The 18,030-nt window shown below is 33.5% G+C and overlaps 1 protein-coding gene across 1 annotated transcript; it reads left to right on the top strand.

The window, feature by feature from the left end:
* Window positions 1-373: 373 nt before the first annotated feature.
* Window positions 374-922, top strand: LOC124913200. The gene has a single exon (XM_047453802.1). The coding sequence runs from the start codon at window positions 374-376 to the stop codon at window positions 920-922; it is 549 nt and encodes a 182-aa protein (XP_047309758.1).
* The last annotated feature ends 17,108 nt before the right edge of the window (window positions 923-18,030 follow it).

The following is an 18,030-nucleotide window of genomic DNA, read 5'->3' on the forward strand; positions in this document are numbered from 1 at the left end:
AAGATTGATTGACATAAGAATTTTATCTCCGAACATCCATAAAACTCTAGTGTTATTTCCTTACTACATCTTACTGTATTATATTTGTCGATTCAAATCTAGTAAACATTTCTACACTTGAAACCGTTCAAGAGCTTGTGACGATTTGTTGAAGAATAGAAATAGATTTTAATCTTTAACAAGATTAAAATCGCATTGAAATTCAAAATTAGTTCAACAATATTCAATCCCCCTTCTATTGTTGAAGTCGATCCTAACAAGTGGTATTAGAGCGGGCTTTCTATTCTCAAGCAAAACATATATATAAATCATGTATCTCCTAAACAAAATCTCAATGTTCAACAAGAAAGATTATGATGATTGAAAGATCAGGATGCAAGTTGACGATATGTGGTACGTCATCACTGATGGTCCAATGAAGATCCAGACGATTAGCACAGCCACAACCTCAACTGATGATACTCCTAAAATGAAGGAGAAGTCAAGATATGAGTGGACTTCAGAAGATATGAGGAAGGCCAACCTCGACAATGTGGCCAAAGATATTCTCTATAAGACGCTGGACAAAAATATGTTTAGCAAGATTAAGTCATGCTCACCTGTCAAAGAAATTTGGGAGAAACTAACTCAACTTTGTGAAGGCAACGACCAAACCGAAGAAAATAAGTTGATGGTTGCCACACAAAAGTTTAATAACATCAAGATGTGTTCTATAGAGACAATGACTGAATTCGATGAACGATTCAGCATCATAGTCATTGAACTCTCCACTTTGGGGACAACATGCAGCAACAGAGAGGTTGTTATTAAAGTTATGAGAGTTCTTCCCAAAGAATGGGACATTAAGACAATGGCGATGAGGAAATCCAAAGATCTCAACAAGCTTGAGTTGCACGACTTGTTCGCTGATCTGAAAGCCTAAGAGTTTGAAATAAACTCGAGGAATGAAGAGGAGCCATCCTCATCCGTCACAACAAAAGCGCTGGTGACTACTGATGAGCCACCTACCGCGAAAGATGCGAAATCTGCTAAGCATATCAACAACGATGCAATGTCACTCTTCATTAAGAAGTTTGATAGATTCATGAAGAAGAATCATTTTAACTCTAACTCCACTAGATATAATAATAAGGATGAATCAAATGCTAACTTTAAGTGATTTAACAATGACAAACCAGGTCACTTTAAGGCTGATTGTAGAAAGCCCAAGAGGGATAACAAGAAGCATTTGATAGAAGAAATAGAAAAGAACAAAATACTCTACTACATGAGGAAAGCAAGAGCAAGTGGGCTGATAGTGATTCAGACGACATCTCATCAAGCGAAAGTGAAGATGGAGGCGTTAAATGCTTCATGGCTGACCACACTGAGGTATTTGACTTTTCTTCTCACGAATTCACAAGAGATGATCTAACCACTGCACTTAATGACATGGTCATTGAGTACAAGAAACTTTCAGACTCTTTTAATGAAACAAATTTGAAAAACAAATCTGACAGTACAAGTTTTTTATCTCAAAACCCTGAAAGCTTTGAAAAATAAAATAACTAAGCTCTCATCTGAGAATGGGAAGCTCAAAGAAATAATCAAAACTATTTCTGCTGAAAACCAAAGATTAAACTATGTGATTATTTCTTGGAAGAAAGCTGTCAAACAGATGATTATTCAGCAAAGGACTGTCGGATGTAAATCCGGACTAGGATTTGACAAGTGCTCTTCAGATGAGTCTAGCAAAAAGTTGAACCTTGTAAGGCAAGTTTAAACCCATAAACTTTATCAAATGTAATTTATCTGATATTAGAACTAATCACAACTATCATGACTTAACTTTAAAAGATGATATTAAATATATTAAGCCAACTTCTAGCTGACTCAAACCCAAGGAAATGGCAGCTAGCTAGTTTGGCAAACAAAACTTTGACAAAAAGTCAAAATGTTTTCATCAAAAATCATCTTCTAAGGCTAAGGGATCATCAGCTGACAGGAAGACGTTTGCCAAGTCTAAATTTTACGTATTATTGACAACACAAAATGGGATATCCATAAAAATAACCCAAATATGGATCTCCAAGGGACTAATTAATCATGGACCCAAATGAAGCTGGGTACCAAAGCTGTAAATATGTATATATGTAGATACATCAGGACAACTGCATGGAGGATTCTGTTTGGTATCTGGACAATGGCTGCTCCAGACACATGATGAAATAGAAGGTTGCTGACTGATATAACTAAATGTATAGGACCGAAAATCACTTTCGGTGATAACAACAAGGTAAAACCATGGGTAAGGGTAAGATTGTCCACGGTAACCTTACTATTAATAACGTGATGTTAGTTGAAAATCTGTGTTATAACTTGATTAGTATTAGTCAAATATATGATAATGGCTACACTATATATTTTCAAAAAATGCATGTATTATTAAAGATCAGCAGAACAACACCCTATTGACAAAAAGTAGAGTACGAAAGTCATATAAGATGAACTAGAAAAATAAGACGTCGGAACCTGTATGCATGATAGCTGAAAATGATCAAAACTTGTTATGACATAAGAGAGTATATTTGTTTTTAATTTTAAAACAATTAACAACATCTGTTCAAAAGATATTGTAATTGGAATACCTAAATTGAAATTTTCTAAAGATAAGGTCTGTCCTGCTTGTCAGATGGGCAAACAGGTCAGATCAACTTTTAAAAATAAAGGGAATATCCAATCTGACAGGTGTCTGGAATTATTGCACATGGATCTGTTTGGTCCAATTCCAGTAACCAACTTAGGGGAATGAGATATACCCTGATTATAATTGATGACTTTTCTAGATTTACTTGGGTAATATTTCTAGCTTCTGAGGATCAAACTGCTAAAAATTTGATTAAAATCATTAGAAGATTACAAAATAAAAAATATGTAAGTATCATAAAGATTAGAAGTGATAGAGGAACATAATTTACAAACAGAAATCTGTCTTCTTTTTTTGAGGAATCTGGTATTAGACACGAGTTTTCTAGTGCTAGACCTCCACATCAAAATGGCATTGTTGAAAGAAGGAACAGAACACTGAAAGAAGCTAGAAGGTCAATGCTTGCTGATTCCGGTGTGTCTCAAAAACTACGGGCAGAAGCTATTAACACATCATGCTATACTCAAAACAGATCAATGATTAATAAATGTTTTAATAAAACACCCTATGAATTTTTTTATGGCAAAGTTCCTAAAATTTCATATTTTAGGATTTTGGTTGTAAATGTTTTATTAATAATAATGGAAAAATACATTTGACAACTTTTGATGCCAAAGCAGATGCTGGCATAATACTAGGTTATTCTTCAGTTAACAAAGCTTATAGAGTCTTTAATAAACAAACACTAACTATTGAAGAATCTACCTATATTATTTTTGATGAATCTGTTGAAAATAATTTTAAAGAAAATATCGAAGTGGCAAACAAGTTAGAAGCTGCTAATCTTCAATCTGATACTGATGATGAGGTTCAGGTCATCAGAAACCGCACATCTGATCAGCCAGCTGATCCATCTAATCAACCAGCTCATCTAGTTGAAGTTCAACATGACAGCCAGACTGAAATTCAGTAGGTTGCTGATAGTCCGGATGCTGTTGAGACAATTGATCGGCTCACCCTTTGGGACTGAACTTCATATGGAACAAAAACCACCCACCTAAACTAATATTAGGTAATCCTAATGCACCTCTTAGGAATAGAACTAATTGATGAATTTGCAAATTCTGCTTTTTATTTCTCAAATTGAACCTAAGAAATTTTATGAGGCATTATTTGATCCAGATTGGATTAATGTTATGCAAGAAGAATTAAATCAGTTTGAAAAAAAACAAAGTTTGACATCTAACTCCAAGACCAGATGATCAATCTATGATTGAAACTAGATGGGTTTTTAGAAATAAACTTAGTGAAGATGGCGTAGTTGTGATAAACAAAGTCAGGCTGGTAGATCAATGTTATACATAGGAGAAAGGAATTGACTTTGATGAGTCATTCTCCCCTATAGCTAAACTAGAAGCTATTAGAATTTTCCTAGCCTATGCTGCATTTAATTTTTTTAAAGTATATCAAATAGATGTTAAAAGTGCTTATAAATGGTATACTTAATGGGGATGTGTATGTTGAACAACCGCCTGGTTTTCAAAATAATTCTCTGCCTAATCATGTATTTAAATTAGATAAAGCTTTATATGGTCTTAAGCGCTCCTAGAGCTTGGTATGACACTTTGACTAAATTTTTATTTGAGCATGATTTTATTGTAAGCACAGTAGATAAAACACTTTTTAGATTTGTTAAGAATTCGCATATATTACTTGTTCAGATATATGTGGATGATATCATATTTGGGTCAACTAACCTCAAATTATGTGAGAAGTTTTGTAAGTTGATGTAAGATAAATTTGAGATAAGTATGATGGATGAGCTGACATTCTTCCTTGATCTTCAAGTTCGACAACTTGAAGATGTCGTCTTCATTAATCAAGCAAAGTATACCAAGGAGCTGCTGAAGAAATTCGCCATGGAGAACTTCTCAGCTTCCTCAACACCCATGAACTCATATAGTAAGCTAGATAAATATGAAGGTGGCTAACATGTTGACATCACTACTTATAGAGGAATCATCGGATCCTTGCTATGCCTAACAATCAGCCGACCAAATATCTTGTTTTTTGTCAGTGTGTGTGGGCATTTTTAGGCTAATCCTAAACAATCTCCTTACGTAGTTGTTAAACGAATCTTAAAATATTTAAAGGTAACTCAATGTGTTAGATTGTGGTATCCAAAGGATTCCAGTTTCAACTTAATTAGTTATTGCAGACTATACAGGTTGGAAGAGCACCATTGGAACGTGTCAGTTCCTTGGTGATCGTCTGATCTCTTGGTTTAGAAAGAAGTAGACGTCTATCGTCACGTCTACAGCAGAGGCAGAATACCTAGCTACAGGTAGCTATTGTGCTCAATTTTTGTGGGTCCAACAATAGTTGAGAGACTATGGCATTCAGGCAGATGAGTCTCCGATCACCTATAATCCAGTGTTGTACTTACGGATGAAGAATATCGACATCCGACATCATTTCATCCGGGGTCACGTGGCGTTGAAGCACATTCGGCTGGAATTTGTGTCAACGGATCAGCAAGTGGCAGATATCTTCACGAAACCACTCCCCGAGACTAGGTTTTCTTACTTTAGAAATATTTTGGGTCTTTTATATTTAAATTAATTTATCATGCATAAATTTAGGGGAAATTTATTAAGTCAGCTGATAAGCCAAACGTGTTAAGATGGATGTCTCCATTCGTGCTGATAGAGTAGTCGATTGATGACACTGTACATCAGACGAGACTGAGCTTACGACACTTAGAATTTTAGTCTAATAATGACACTCAGTTGTTAAGCAAAATTTGTTGTCATCACTGCTATTGTTGTGCGTCAGTGGCACGCCTACATCAGAGTAGTTATATTACACTAAAATACAAGGTTAGTGAATAACACAATTAGTCGGGTGTCAACGTGTTTATCAGACGACTAGTCTTAAGCCGAGTGGGACAGCTATCTTAATCTTATCAATACAATGTCGTTTAATTCCTCCTTGGACAATGAACAGTCACATTTTTAAAATAAATATTTTTCCTACATTTATTTTGAATTAGATCTCTTAAAATAAATATTTATTTTATTTTATTGTATCTTGTTTTATAAATATTTTTTTTAAAAAATAACATGAAGACACGTGTCTGTCATGTCCTAAAATGTGACCCACACGCATAAGTTAATTTAGTAATACACGCATGATCATTTAATTTATGCTTAGTTATTTAATTTTGGACACGTGTCAGTCATACTCTATAAAGAGTACCCAACACATTTGAGACGTCTCATATTCCCTTTGCGACTATATAATCCCAAATCTATATTTTCTCTCTAAGAAATCTCTTGCGATTCTCTACGGTTTCAAACCCTAAAATCTTCATCTACCTCTTCTTCTTCTCAAACCTTAAATCTGAAATGGCTTCCTTTGCCCAAAACACAATGCAAGTAGACTTCGAATCTGTCTACTCCATGGGGATGTCGGCGCTTATGGATATGTCCAAAACCCAATAAGCTTTCAGTTTGAGAAAGTTTCTCGGGGGTCCGTTCACCATTCACGAACATGAGGTTCATAATTTCTTCGCGATTGGGAGGATAGTCGGTGACGTGATTCAGGCAACGGTGAAAGGCGTAGGGATCTTTATTTTAGAAGATATTTTCACCCAATACTTCGAGCTTCCGGTAGAAGGGCTAATAGAGTTCGACCTTACGGCCGAATCTCTCGAAGTAATGCAAAGAGTCTTCTCAGATGTCGCTTTCCTTGTCAATACTCACGGGAAGAAGAAGTTTTTGAAGCGAAGGTAGGATCCTTCAATGCCTAAACCCAGGAACGATGTGAGATAATAGTGGCTATAACCAAGGGAATATCCATAAACTGGTTGTTTGTCCTATTCAACATCCTGGTGGCCATGTTCTCGATGCCGAAGAAGCAGCATACCGGTTATGCCGTACAACTTTGTAGGCTGTTCAAAAATCTCCAGATGAATGTGGGTAATGGAGTCAACATCTACATCAATAGAGTTATGACCAGCCGAATGGTCGACAACTACTATTTCAGAATGAAAGGGGTTAAAGACACCAGCCTTTGATCTTCTGTTCAACATTCGACTAAGCAGTCGACTACCATGTCCAAGCGCTCTTCTATCTCTCAATGCCTTGTCCCAGCGAAGAGAAGAAAGCTGAGGGTTGAGGAGTCGGTTGTGAGCTCCAACAGTCAGAAGTGTGTCTCTACTGGAGAGACGGATGAGGTTACCTCCAAGGCAAAGAAGGCAAGAGTGGAGAAATCTCCTACTGCAGAGGTGCCTCCTGTGGTAGCTTCCAAAGTTGCTCAGGCCGTAGTGCCTACTGAAGTCTCCGGTGTGGGACTGGTCGATACACCAGCAATTGTTGTTGTTACTGCTGGTCAGGATGTTAAAACCCCTACTGTAGAGGTAACTTTCAAGGCTGCCTCTAAAGCTGCTCTGGCCGTAGTGCCTGCTGATGCCCTTGTTATGGGACTGGTTGAAATACCAGCTGTTGTGTCAGCTGGTATTGTTGATGAAAAACTTGCGGGCGACTCTACTATCTCCCTATTACAGAGCTAGTTGTTATGACTGCTGGCCAAATTGCTGAAACTTCAGTTGTTTAGACAGCTACTACTCTTACTCCTACTCCTACTGTAGCAACTCCAAAGGCAATAGTTCCTATTTCAAGCACCTCTTCAGCGTTAGTTGTAAGGAGTGTTCAAGCTGTAAGAGGAATTGTTTTCAAGGAGCCTGTCCTTAATGCTGCTCAGCCCGCCGAAGTTGCATGAAAGGGAAAATACCATATGATATATGTCCCCGAACTTCTATCAATAGTGAAGCAATCCATCAATCTCATCTTGGAGGAGGTTGAGACGACTGCCTCAGAGAGGCTCTAACTTTTCGAAAAATGGAGCAACATAAGGCTCCACAAGTTATTCTATGAGGTCCTCCAAGGTGCCGATCTGATTCAGCAGTGCAAGGCGATGTTTGGATTGGAGAAATCATTCCTGGATTGGGCTTGAACCAATGATATTCGAGAAACTCTCAAGTGGAGAGAGCTGGTTGTGGCCGTCACAAGGAGGTACCCTACTCCCTATCCATCATAAAAGGGAGGCCAACTATGACCCTTTGGAGAGAACAACTTGGGTGGATGTCAGGGTCAACACTAGATTGCAACAGATCATGAACTCTTACAAATATACTCCCATGTCTTTCATTCATAGCACAGAGTCCTCAAGGAATGTTGAGCATCAAAGGAGGAAGTCTTGGGCAGTGTTGAACTGTCCTGATGCCGATGAACAATAGTTATTTGTGGAAAAGTTGTCATCTCCTCCTGCTAAGAAGCAGCATCTCCCTGCTGCAGAGTAGCTGTCTTTCCTTGTTGTTGAGCAACATCAGCTCCCCTTTGTTTTTAAAGAGAAGCTATCTCAAGTTTCCTCCCCTGCTCATGAAAAAGATCCCTCTTCTACTCCTGAGCGGCGTTTCTTCCCTACTTTTGAGAAGGATCTCTCAGAAGGTGCCGAACTCAACTCCTCCCCTACTTCAGAGAAGCAGCGCTCTCCTCCTGTTGTTCTGCAGATCTCATCAGACAAGGAGCAACGACCTTCAAAAGAAAGGTGATCTTCCTCTCCTTCTAAACAACTGACTCCCTCTACTTTCGAGCAGCACTTCTTCCCGACTGAGCAACAACTTCCTCGAGCTGCTTCAACTTGCTTAGAGATTCAGGAAGTCAGTTGCGAATCCCGAGCGCTGGTTAAAGTGCCGTTTTCTCGAGCTTCCTCATCTTCAAAGAACCCAACTCCATCGGCCATTCAGGAAAGAATTCACTTTACTCTTCTTTAGATCCTTCCTGCTCATTCCTAGATAGAACAATCAACTCCTCACTCTCAAGAGGAGTCATCTCGAGGAACGGTGGATCTTTGAAGTCTGATGTAGGACATTATTGCACCTCTGCAATAGAGTGTTTTCGCTATTCTTGGCGACTTAGAATTAATCAAGGAGCAGTCGGATGCTGCCGCAAAGGCTTCGGCCTTGATAGCCATGGCGTATGATCAAATCCTTAACCAAGTGTCGTGAAGTTCCATTGAAGTATTCATCATCAAGGAGTCGATGACCAGGATGAAGTCCATCTTGCTCAAAAATAGTTGTGCCAACACGTTGAACTCTCCGTAAAAATTGATACCCACGGCTTTCAGCTTGTCGAAGTGACAAACCACCTGAAAAATGCAGCAGCAGATTGTATTGAAGATGTTAATGTAGTTAAAAAGGGGGAAAGCAACAGTCGAGGGGAAGATCAGGTAGAGGGAAGCCCGATCGAAGAGGATCTAGAGGTTGGGAAAAATTCTTCTTCTAAAGGGAAAGCGAAGAGGAAGCCACTTGAAGGCTATTTTGTATATCTTTGATAGCTTATACATTTTTGTTCATAGATAAATATATAATTTACCTTTTAATTTTTGATCTTTCACTTAGTTTTAACAACATCAAAAAGGGAGAAATTGTTAGATTAAGTTAAATAAAGAAAAATAGAAAACTATTTAATTAAGATTAAATAGGAATTTATTAATTAAGTTAAAGTTAAGAAAAACGATTTAATTGATTAAAATAAACTTAGTATAATTAAAATCAATACGACATAGTTTTGATGATGGGTTGATAATTGAATAAATAAAAATAAATTCCGCAAATGTTTTATGTGAAGGTAAAGCTCAAGAAGCAGACTTGTTTCAACAGTAGAGTTGAGGAAGCGCTGACAGCAGACTTGCTTCAACAACAGACCTGAGGAAGCGTTGACAGCAAACTTGCTTCAACGACAGAGTTGAGGAAGTGCTGGCAGCAGAATTGCCTCAATAGTAGAGCTGAGGCAATTCTGACAAAAGCCTTGCTTTAGTAGCAGTCCGAAGAAGCGCTAACAGCAGCCTTGCTTCAGTAGTAGTCTGAAGAGCAGCGAACATCAGCATTCGCTATCAGCAGACTTTTTAGTCAGCATAGTACAACTGACACATACAACCATTAGAAAGACGACACATATCTACGTATCAGATTCGACTGTTGCTACATAGCAATATAAAATGACATCAAAGTACAACGTCGAATCCCTGAATTTCTGAACGGCATATCCATGGATCTTTGGACGACGGATCCCTAAATATCTAGATTCACGCTACGACGAATCCTTTCAGTCAATTCACGTATCCAAGAATTAGATTCGACTGTTTCTACGCTTCAATATAAAAGAACAACAGAATACAACGATGAACTAGTTAGTCAGTTAGTCAACCAACTACGAACACACGAGTTATTTGAATAAACAAGTTAACAGTTTGAACAAACTTCAACTCTCGATCAATTTACTCTCTCTCTAGCTCATATTTCATAAGTACATTCTGTATTTTATTTACGCTAAGTTGAGAGATAAATTATTGTAATATCTGTGAGTATTATTCAACATTGTTAGTTGAATAGAAAGTTGTTTATTCAACGGAGTGATAGCTAGGAGTTCTGAACATGCAGTTGTTAAGTCCTGAGTTCTGACTGGGTTTGTTTAGACGCTATACAAACCAAAGTCTTTTAGTGGAATCCTTTTGGAAACAGAAAAAGGGGTGACGTAAGAGTTTTATTTCCTAACATCCATAAAACTCTAGTGTTATTTTCTTACTGTATTTTATAGTCTTGCATCTGCCGTTTCAAATCTAGCAAATATTTCCGCACTTGAAACCGTTCAAGAGCTTGCGATGATTTATTAAATATAGAAACATATTTTAATCTCTAACAGAATTAAAATCGCACTGAAAGTCAAAATTAGCTCAACAATATTCAACCCTTTCTATTGTTGAAGTCGATCCTAACATAATTTCTTCGTTCATATTATAAATTAATTAAACTAAAAATTAGTTTATTTTTAAATAATTTTTATAAATTTTTATTAATATAATTTTTTTAATTTAATTAAACGTATGTGATTTCTCGCTACACATTACCTTTTTTTTTGTCTCCATTTTTTCCAAAAGATATTTAGATAATTTATTCATGTATGTACCAATTATGCCTATTATGGATGATCATATACTTTATTTCACATTTCTACATCCCCTTTCTCATTTTTCTGATATAATCTTTCAATTATCAATTCATTTTAAGGTACTCTTACTCTTACTCTCTTTCTATCATCATTTATTTTGGTTACGATTTAATTTATCTTAATTGTAAGTACTTTTAGATAATTAATTAAAGCCGGCTTAATTATCAAAACTATAATTATAAATGAAAAGATTGCAGTGTATTTATATTTCATATTTTGCTTAACTATTTTATATATTAATATATATATTATAAATAATAAATAAACATATATTTAAATATATGTTTTATTATTAAAATAATTTTATATAAAAATATTAGAAATAAATATAATAGATAAGAGAGAATGAATAAAATGATTAGAAATAAATTAAATAGATGAGAGAATAAATAAAATTATTAAAAAATGAATGAAATAAATGAAAGAAAATAAATAAAAAAATATTTAAAAGTGATGAGAGAAAAAACACGAGGAAGAGATAGAGAAAAAATTAAGTTTAAACGCAAAAATATGTTTAATTATAATTTTTTACGTGAGTTTATTACAGAAAATTACTGTAATATCTTATTACGCAAACGCACAAACCCGACTTATAAATGCCGAATCAATAGAGTTCAAACAAACCTTAAATATTATGTTTTTCTCCTGCTGCGGGGTCTAATGGAATGTGTTCCACTATAATCCTATCCACATCTACTGCAATTGATTTAGCCCGTCATCACTCACAGTTACTATTTCACGGTCCGTTGTCGGAAAGTCGGCCACACGTGTGGGACAACTTTTCTAATTCTCATCATTATCATTTCTAATTTTATTATATTATTATTCTACTTTTTCATGTTCATGATTTTAAATCATTCTTAAAATTCAAGTCATTTTCCCCTTATTAATAATATTATTTATTTAAAAAAACATTAATAATAACACATGAACTAATTACTTCCTTTTTAAGACATTGATTGTTTGTTAAAATTTTACCATAAATTGCATTAACTCAAAGTGAAGACTTCGGTAGATATATTCAGATGTTCCACAAAAGCTCATTTGGACAGGATTTAGTCAATATCTTGATTGTTCATTAAGCTTTGTGTTAACAAGACCTAGGGCTAGTTTTATATTGTTTTTTTTTATTAAGAACTTTTTCAAAAAAACCTTATAAATAACTCAATATCAAAAAGTTCCTAGTCAATAGAATTATTTTTATCAATTTTATAGAACTTAGCCGTAAATGTTTACATATTTTCCATGTTAAAAGAGATGGACAATATAAAAGAAGGATTATCACTAAATATGACCATTATAATTAGTCACCGATTGGAAACGATTTTTTCCTATTAATCGGGGATAGGATAATAAATAATTTAACTAATATATTTATTTATTCTTTTATATTATACAAGTTTTAAGTTTATTATTTATATATATAATTTTTCAATATATTATATAAAACATTTTTTTATATATATTTAACCTAAAAAATTATCTTTTTAAACATTATAATATAAATTGTGTCGGTTGATTTCTCCAAAACTAAGGCATTGTTCTTCTTAAGTTTTTTAAATAACCCATACACAACTAATTTTTTAATCAATCACTTCTACCAATCACATAACTCATTTCATTAACAAAATACTAAAATACTCTTTATTTAAAATTATTATTTTTTATTTTATTTATATAAATCAATACCCTTTAAGTCTTTTTATCAAAAATAATCATCACTTCCTTAAAATCATCCATCAACATTATTTTTTTCCATCTCTAAGTTATTTAAATAACCCTAATCCGAACAAGGCCTAAATGAATGCGAAAATAATAAAATAAAATTTCAGAAGTAGATTTTCATCTCAGTGACCTTTCTAATTAACCCATTTGTCACGGAATAGGTTATTTAATAAGTTATAACCTAAAAATATCAAATCACTCCTTCTATTTTCTTTCACATCATTTAATTCATTATCAAAAATACTAAAATATTATCTATTTAAAATTATTATTTTTTTTATTATATATTAATACTCTTTAAATTCTTTTACTAAACCTATATTCACCTCAAAATCATCACAAATAATTTAAATAACACGAATTTGAACAAGGATGATAAACCATCTACAATTATACACAATAAATTAATTATTATAAGCACTATTAATACATTTTCTCATTTTCAACCAAAAGAATATTCATAATTTATCTTTTGTTTCTCTATATTCATGATTTTATAACCAAGAAAACGGAGTGAGTGGGTCAAAATGGGATGGGTCCGTCCCATGTGCATGCTAATGACATATTCAAATTAGTTTTTTTTATGACAATTTATTTATTAATATGTGATCTTATTTAACTAAAAAAATGAACTCAAATTATGTTTGTTAGTCAATATATTATTGGATTAAATGTTTGTTAACTATTATTCTTAATGCAATTATAAAATGTTAGAAAAAATAAATTAGATGAAATGTTACATGAAAATGAATAGAAATGTAGAATCTCTATGATTTATTTATGGTTTAATTGATTTAAGCATGATGTTATGAGTCCAGATTATATGCAAATTGTTGGTTGTGTTTCACATTTTGTCTTTTGAGAAATATTTGAATTCTTTTAATTTGTAATTTGTGAATTATAAATATATAAATAAGATTAATTTGTACCTTTTCACACTTGAAGGGTTTGTTTGTACATTAAAATAGTTTAGAGGCTCTTTTATTCAAAATAAAGTATTGGGTCCTATTTTTTGTGACAAGACATAGAAGATTTGATGAAAATAATGTATATGAACATTTATGCAGTGTTTATGCGACAAAAAAGAAAGTCTTTTGTCCCACCAAGAAAATTGTTATAGGTAGACAAGTCTTACTAGATGGCACATGAGTCTGTTTTGAAACACATGATTATGATATATGTAATTTATCTGGTATCAATTCAACTGTCCTCGATGAAATTAATGACTACATAAATAAGATATCATTTTCTTCATGCATTATTCTCTTCCTCAAAAGAATTATTAGTGTAGAGATGGCAATGGTTGGTTAAAATGATTTTTTTTTGTGGTGCATCAACTATGATTTATTATAATTAGAAGGTAATATCATGATCTCGATCAATTATATATTAGTTAAACTTGAGAAAATATGTAAGGTTGGGTCAGCATGAGGACATATTTAAGTTCTTAATCTTAACTAAGTAAATTATGGATTCAATTTAATGTTGTTTATCGAGACTCTTTGATTGAGTTCAAAGACACATTTTAAATATTTAAGCATCCTTTAATTAAAATAACATCAATCATAATAAGATAACTGCAAAAGAGAAAAAAAATTCACCATATCACAATAAAATTAATCTCATACAATATACAAACTTTAAAAAAAATGAAAAAAGAACAATAGGAATTCAACTTACACTACCAATTAATATTATCATAATAACCATAATACAACACGAGAATATCTTAACAAGACACTACATTATAGAATGCCAATTCAATCCGTTCGAACAAGACCCAAGTCAAATCGAACCAAACATGATAAAAAAATTTCTTAGTTGGTCAAAAATAGGATGATGATAGAATTAAATTGTAACACAGCTCGTTCTAAATACTCAAAGTTTGTAACTCATTAATTCACAATACGATACACATGGATAAAAATATAAACAATTTTAAAAAAAAATTATAATAATATGTATTCCAAGTTTAAATTTTTTAATAAATCACGAATTATATATTAAAATAAAAAATAGGACATTCTCATTTCCACATTTTATTCACTTCGGTAAACAACTCATCTTCTCTTATATCTCATTACATATTTTTTTTCCAATGAACCTCCATCTCGCGACCTTACATTTTCACTTTGGTCTATCAAATATCCGATTCATATTTTTTAATATTTAATATCGTGACCTCACACTTTGGTCAATCAAATATTTGATTTATATTTTTTAACCACTTTCAATTGTTATCGGCCTATTATCCCTTGGCAAACCACATCTCAATCACACTTGGTTAAAATGTTGTACTTATTTCGTTAGGTTGTAAGTTCGAAATATACATAACCATTTTAAGATATGGACGTGTCAACCCACAATCCAACTCAAGTATTCATTTTTTCTCACATATATATCCAAATTAACTATAACTATCGACCCGGCAATTCAGACACTTTGAAAATTAAGCATCATTATATATATACATATAATATATATATATATGTATATATATGTATATATATATATATATGTGTATATATATTAGTTAGTTAAAAAATTGAACTTATATTTTTAGGAATGTCCCACATTCATTAAATTTGGTGTTTATTTTAAATATAAAGTCTTATTAGCCTAGTTGGTTAAAGAGTTGTACTTGTTTTGTTAGGTTGCAAGTTTGAAACATACATATAACATTTTTAATTTTATTTTTAATCGTATTAAGTTAATGGGCGGGTTAACCCACAATCTGACCCAAGTATCCATTTACTCTCACATATATATCCAAATTAACCATAACTCTCGACCGGTAATCCGGATACTTTAAAAATTAAACATCATTATATATAAGATTATTTAGTTAGAAAGTTAAACTTATATTGTTAAAAATGTTCTGCGTTTATCAAATTTGGTATTGAATTTAAAATATAAAGTTTTATTAGCATAGTTGGTTAAAGCAATACTTGTTTTGTTAGGTTATAAATTCGAAATATACATATAATATTTTTAATTTTATTTTTAACCGTATTAAGTTTATGGACGGATCAACCAATAATCCGACCCAAATATCCATTTACTCTTACATATATATCCAAATTAACCACAACTCTTGACCCGACAATTTGGACACTTTGAAAATTAAGCATCATTATATATATACATATATATATAATGTCCTGCGTTCATCAAATTTGGTGTTAAATTTAAAATATAAAGTCTTATTAGCCTAGTTGGTTAAAAAATTGTACTTATTTTATTAGGTTGTAAGTTCGAAACATACATATAGATTTTTTTAATTTTATTTTTAATCGTATTAAGTTTATGGGCGGGTCAACCCACAATCCGACTCAAATATCCATTTACTATAACATATATATTTTCAAACTAACCACAACTCTTGACCCGACAATTCAGATACTTTGAAAATTAAGTATCATATATATATATATATATATATATTGTTAGGATCAATGTCAACTATAGAGACGGGGTCTGAGAATAGTTGACAGCTTTTGACTTTCAATTCGATGTTAATCATGTGAAGGATTAAGATTTGTTTCTATTCTTCACAAATCTTTGGAAGCTATTGAACAAATTCAAGTGCGGAATAACTTGTTGGATTTGAAGCGTCAAATAAATGAAAGAGCGGAAAGGAAATAACACAAGGAGTTTTTATGGATGTTCGGAGATAAAAACTTCTACGTCACCCCTTCTTCATTAACAGGAAGGACATTCACTAGAAGAATTTGATTTATAGAACATCTGCACAAACCCAATCAGAAAATACAAGACTTAACAACCGTCTATTTCTGAACTTCTAACTAACTCTCTGTTGAACAGAACAACCTCTATTCAACTTACAACACTAAGATTTCACATAGAAAAGACAATAGATGAATTACAGAATAATCATAGGGAGAGTAAGCATAACACTTGATAGTTTGAAATTCTTGCACTTGTGTTTGTATGATAATCGAGTTGACAGAGAGAGATTCATCGTTGTCTTTAGATTTCTATTTATACTTAAAAAGAACCAACAATCAAATCTTCTACTTTGACACATGTCATCTATCCGTTGGATGTACGCATGGTGTACGAGCTAGTACAATAGAGGACATGCATTTGATCGAGGGCGTACTAGATTGTACTATAGAATATTCTTGAGATCGTGGTGTACAAGACAGTATAGAACGTGAGCTAGAATATTGAGTACGTGGCACTTGGACAATAAAAGCGTGTTCAGTTATCTGAGAAGACGACTAATAAGGAAGTTGAGTGCCAAGTTGATGAGCTAAGTAGATGCATTAGACGCTTCTTCAGACGACTGCTGAAGCAAGGCATTTGAACTATGCTCTTCTTTAGACTAACACGTCTAAAAAGATTAGACGATGTCTAATTGCGCTCTTCTTTAGACTAGCACGTCTAAGAAGTTCAGACGACGTCTGACTACACGCTTCTTCTTCAGACTGCCACGTCTAAGAATATTATTCGACGTCTAACTGTGCTCTTCTTTATACTATCACGTATATGAAGATTAGACGACGTCTAACTGTCCTCTTCTTCAGACTACCACGTCTAAGAAGATTAAACGACGTCTAATCGCGCTCTTCTTTAAACTAGCACGTCTAAGAAGTTCAGACGACGTCTAATTGTGCTATTCTTTAAACTACCACGTCTAAGAAGATTAGATGACTTCTAACTGCGCTATTCTTTAGACTAGCACGTCTAAGAAGTTCAGACGACGTCTGACTACGCGCTTCTTCTTCAGACTGCCACATCTAAGAAGATTATACGACATATAACTGCGCTCTTCTTTAGACTACCACGTTTAAAAAGATTAGACGACGTCTAATTGTGCTCTTCTTTAAACTACCACGTCTAAGAAGATTAAACGACGTCTAACTACGCTCTTCTTTAGACTAGCACGTCTAAGAAGTTCAGACGACGTCTAAATGCGCTCTACTTTAGACTACTACCGAAGAGATATACTTCTTTAGATCTGTACCTGCACGAAGATAAATTACACAACTTAGTTCTGTACAAACCACATAATTAAAACTATGTCGTATTGATTTAAACTTATTCTCTTATGTTTATGAAATTACTTTTCCTTAATTAATTATTTCTCGTTTATTAATTTTTCATTTTCTTAAATTAACTTAATACAACAATTTCCCCTTTTTTGATGATGTTAAAACTAAGATAAAAATAAAGTTAAAACACGAACTTATGAAAAATATTAACCATTGTATTTATAAAAATATAAACTACAAAAATTAAAAATTATTTAGAGTTTAAATGTTCCTCCCTGGTTGGTCTTCTTGGCTGTAGACAAATCTGTGCCATCCTTGACCTCTTTTTCCACCTCGACCACCACCACGGTTATTTTCACCGCCACGACCGCGTTATTCTTGACAACTGCTACTTCCACCTTGATTTGAGTGTTACGAGCAACACTTGTTCTTCCTTAATTTATACCTTCCACTTGATGCATTTCTTCCCCCTTTTTAACAGCATCATGGTCAACAATAACAAGAGCTTGGGCTTTAGCAGCTTCGGCAGCAACATCTTCTTCAGTTTGAAAGCGCCGAGCGACCGCATCAGCGTCTTCTAAGAGCTCAG

Source organism: Impatiens glandulifera, chromosome 8 (genome assembly GCF_907164915.1).
Source record: "Impatiens glandulifera chromosome 8, dImpGla2.1, whole genome shotgun sequence".
NCBI classification, from domain to species: domain Eukaryota; kingdom Viridiplantae; phylum Streptophyta; class Magnoliopsida; order Ericales; family Balsaminaceae; genus Impatiens; species Impatiens glandulifera.

What these genes read in the sequence shown, in the direction of transcription:
- LOC124913200 (XM_047453802.1), top strand. Translation starts at nt 374, where the DNA reads ATGCAAGTTGACGATATGTGGTACGTCATCACTGATGGTCCAATGAAG.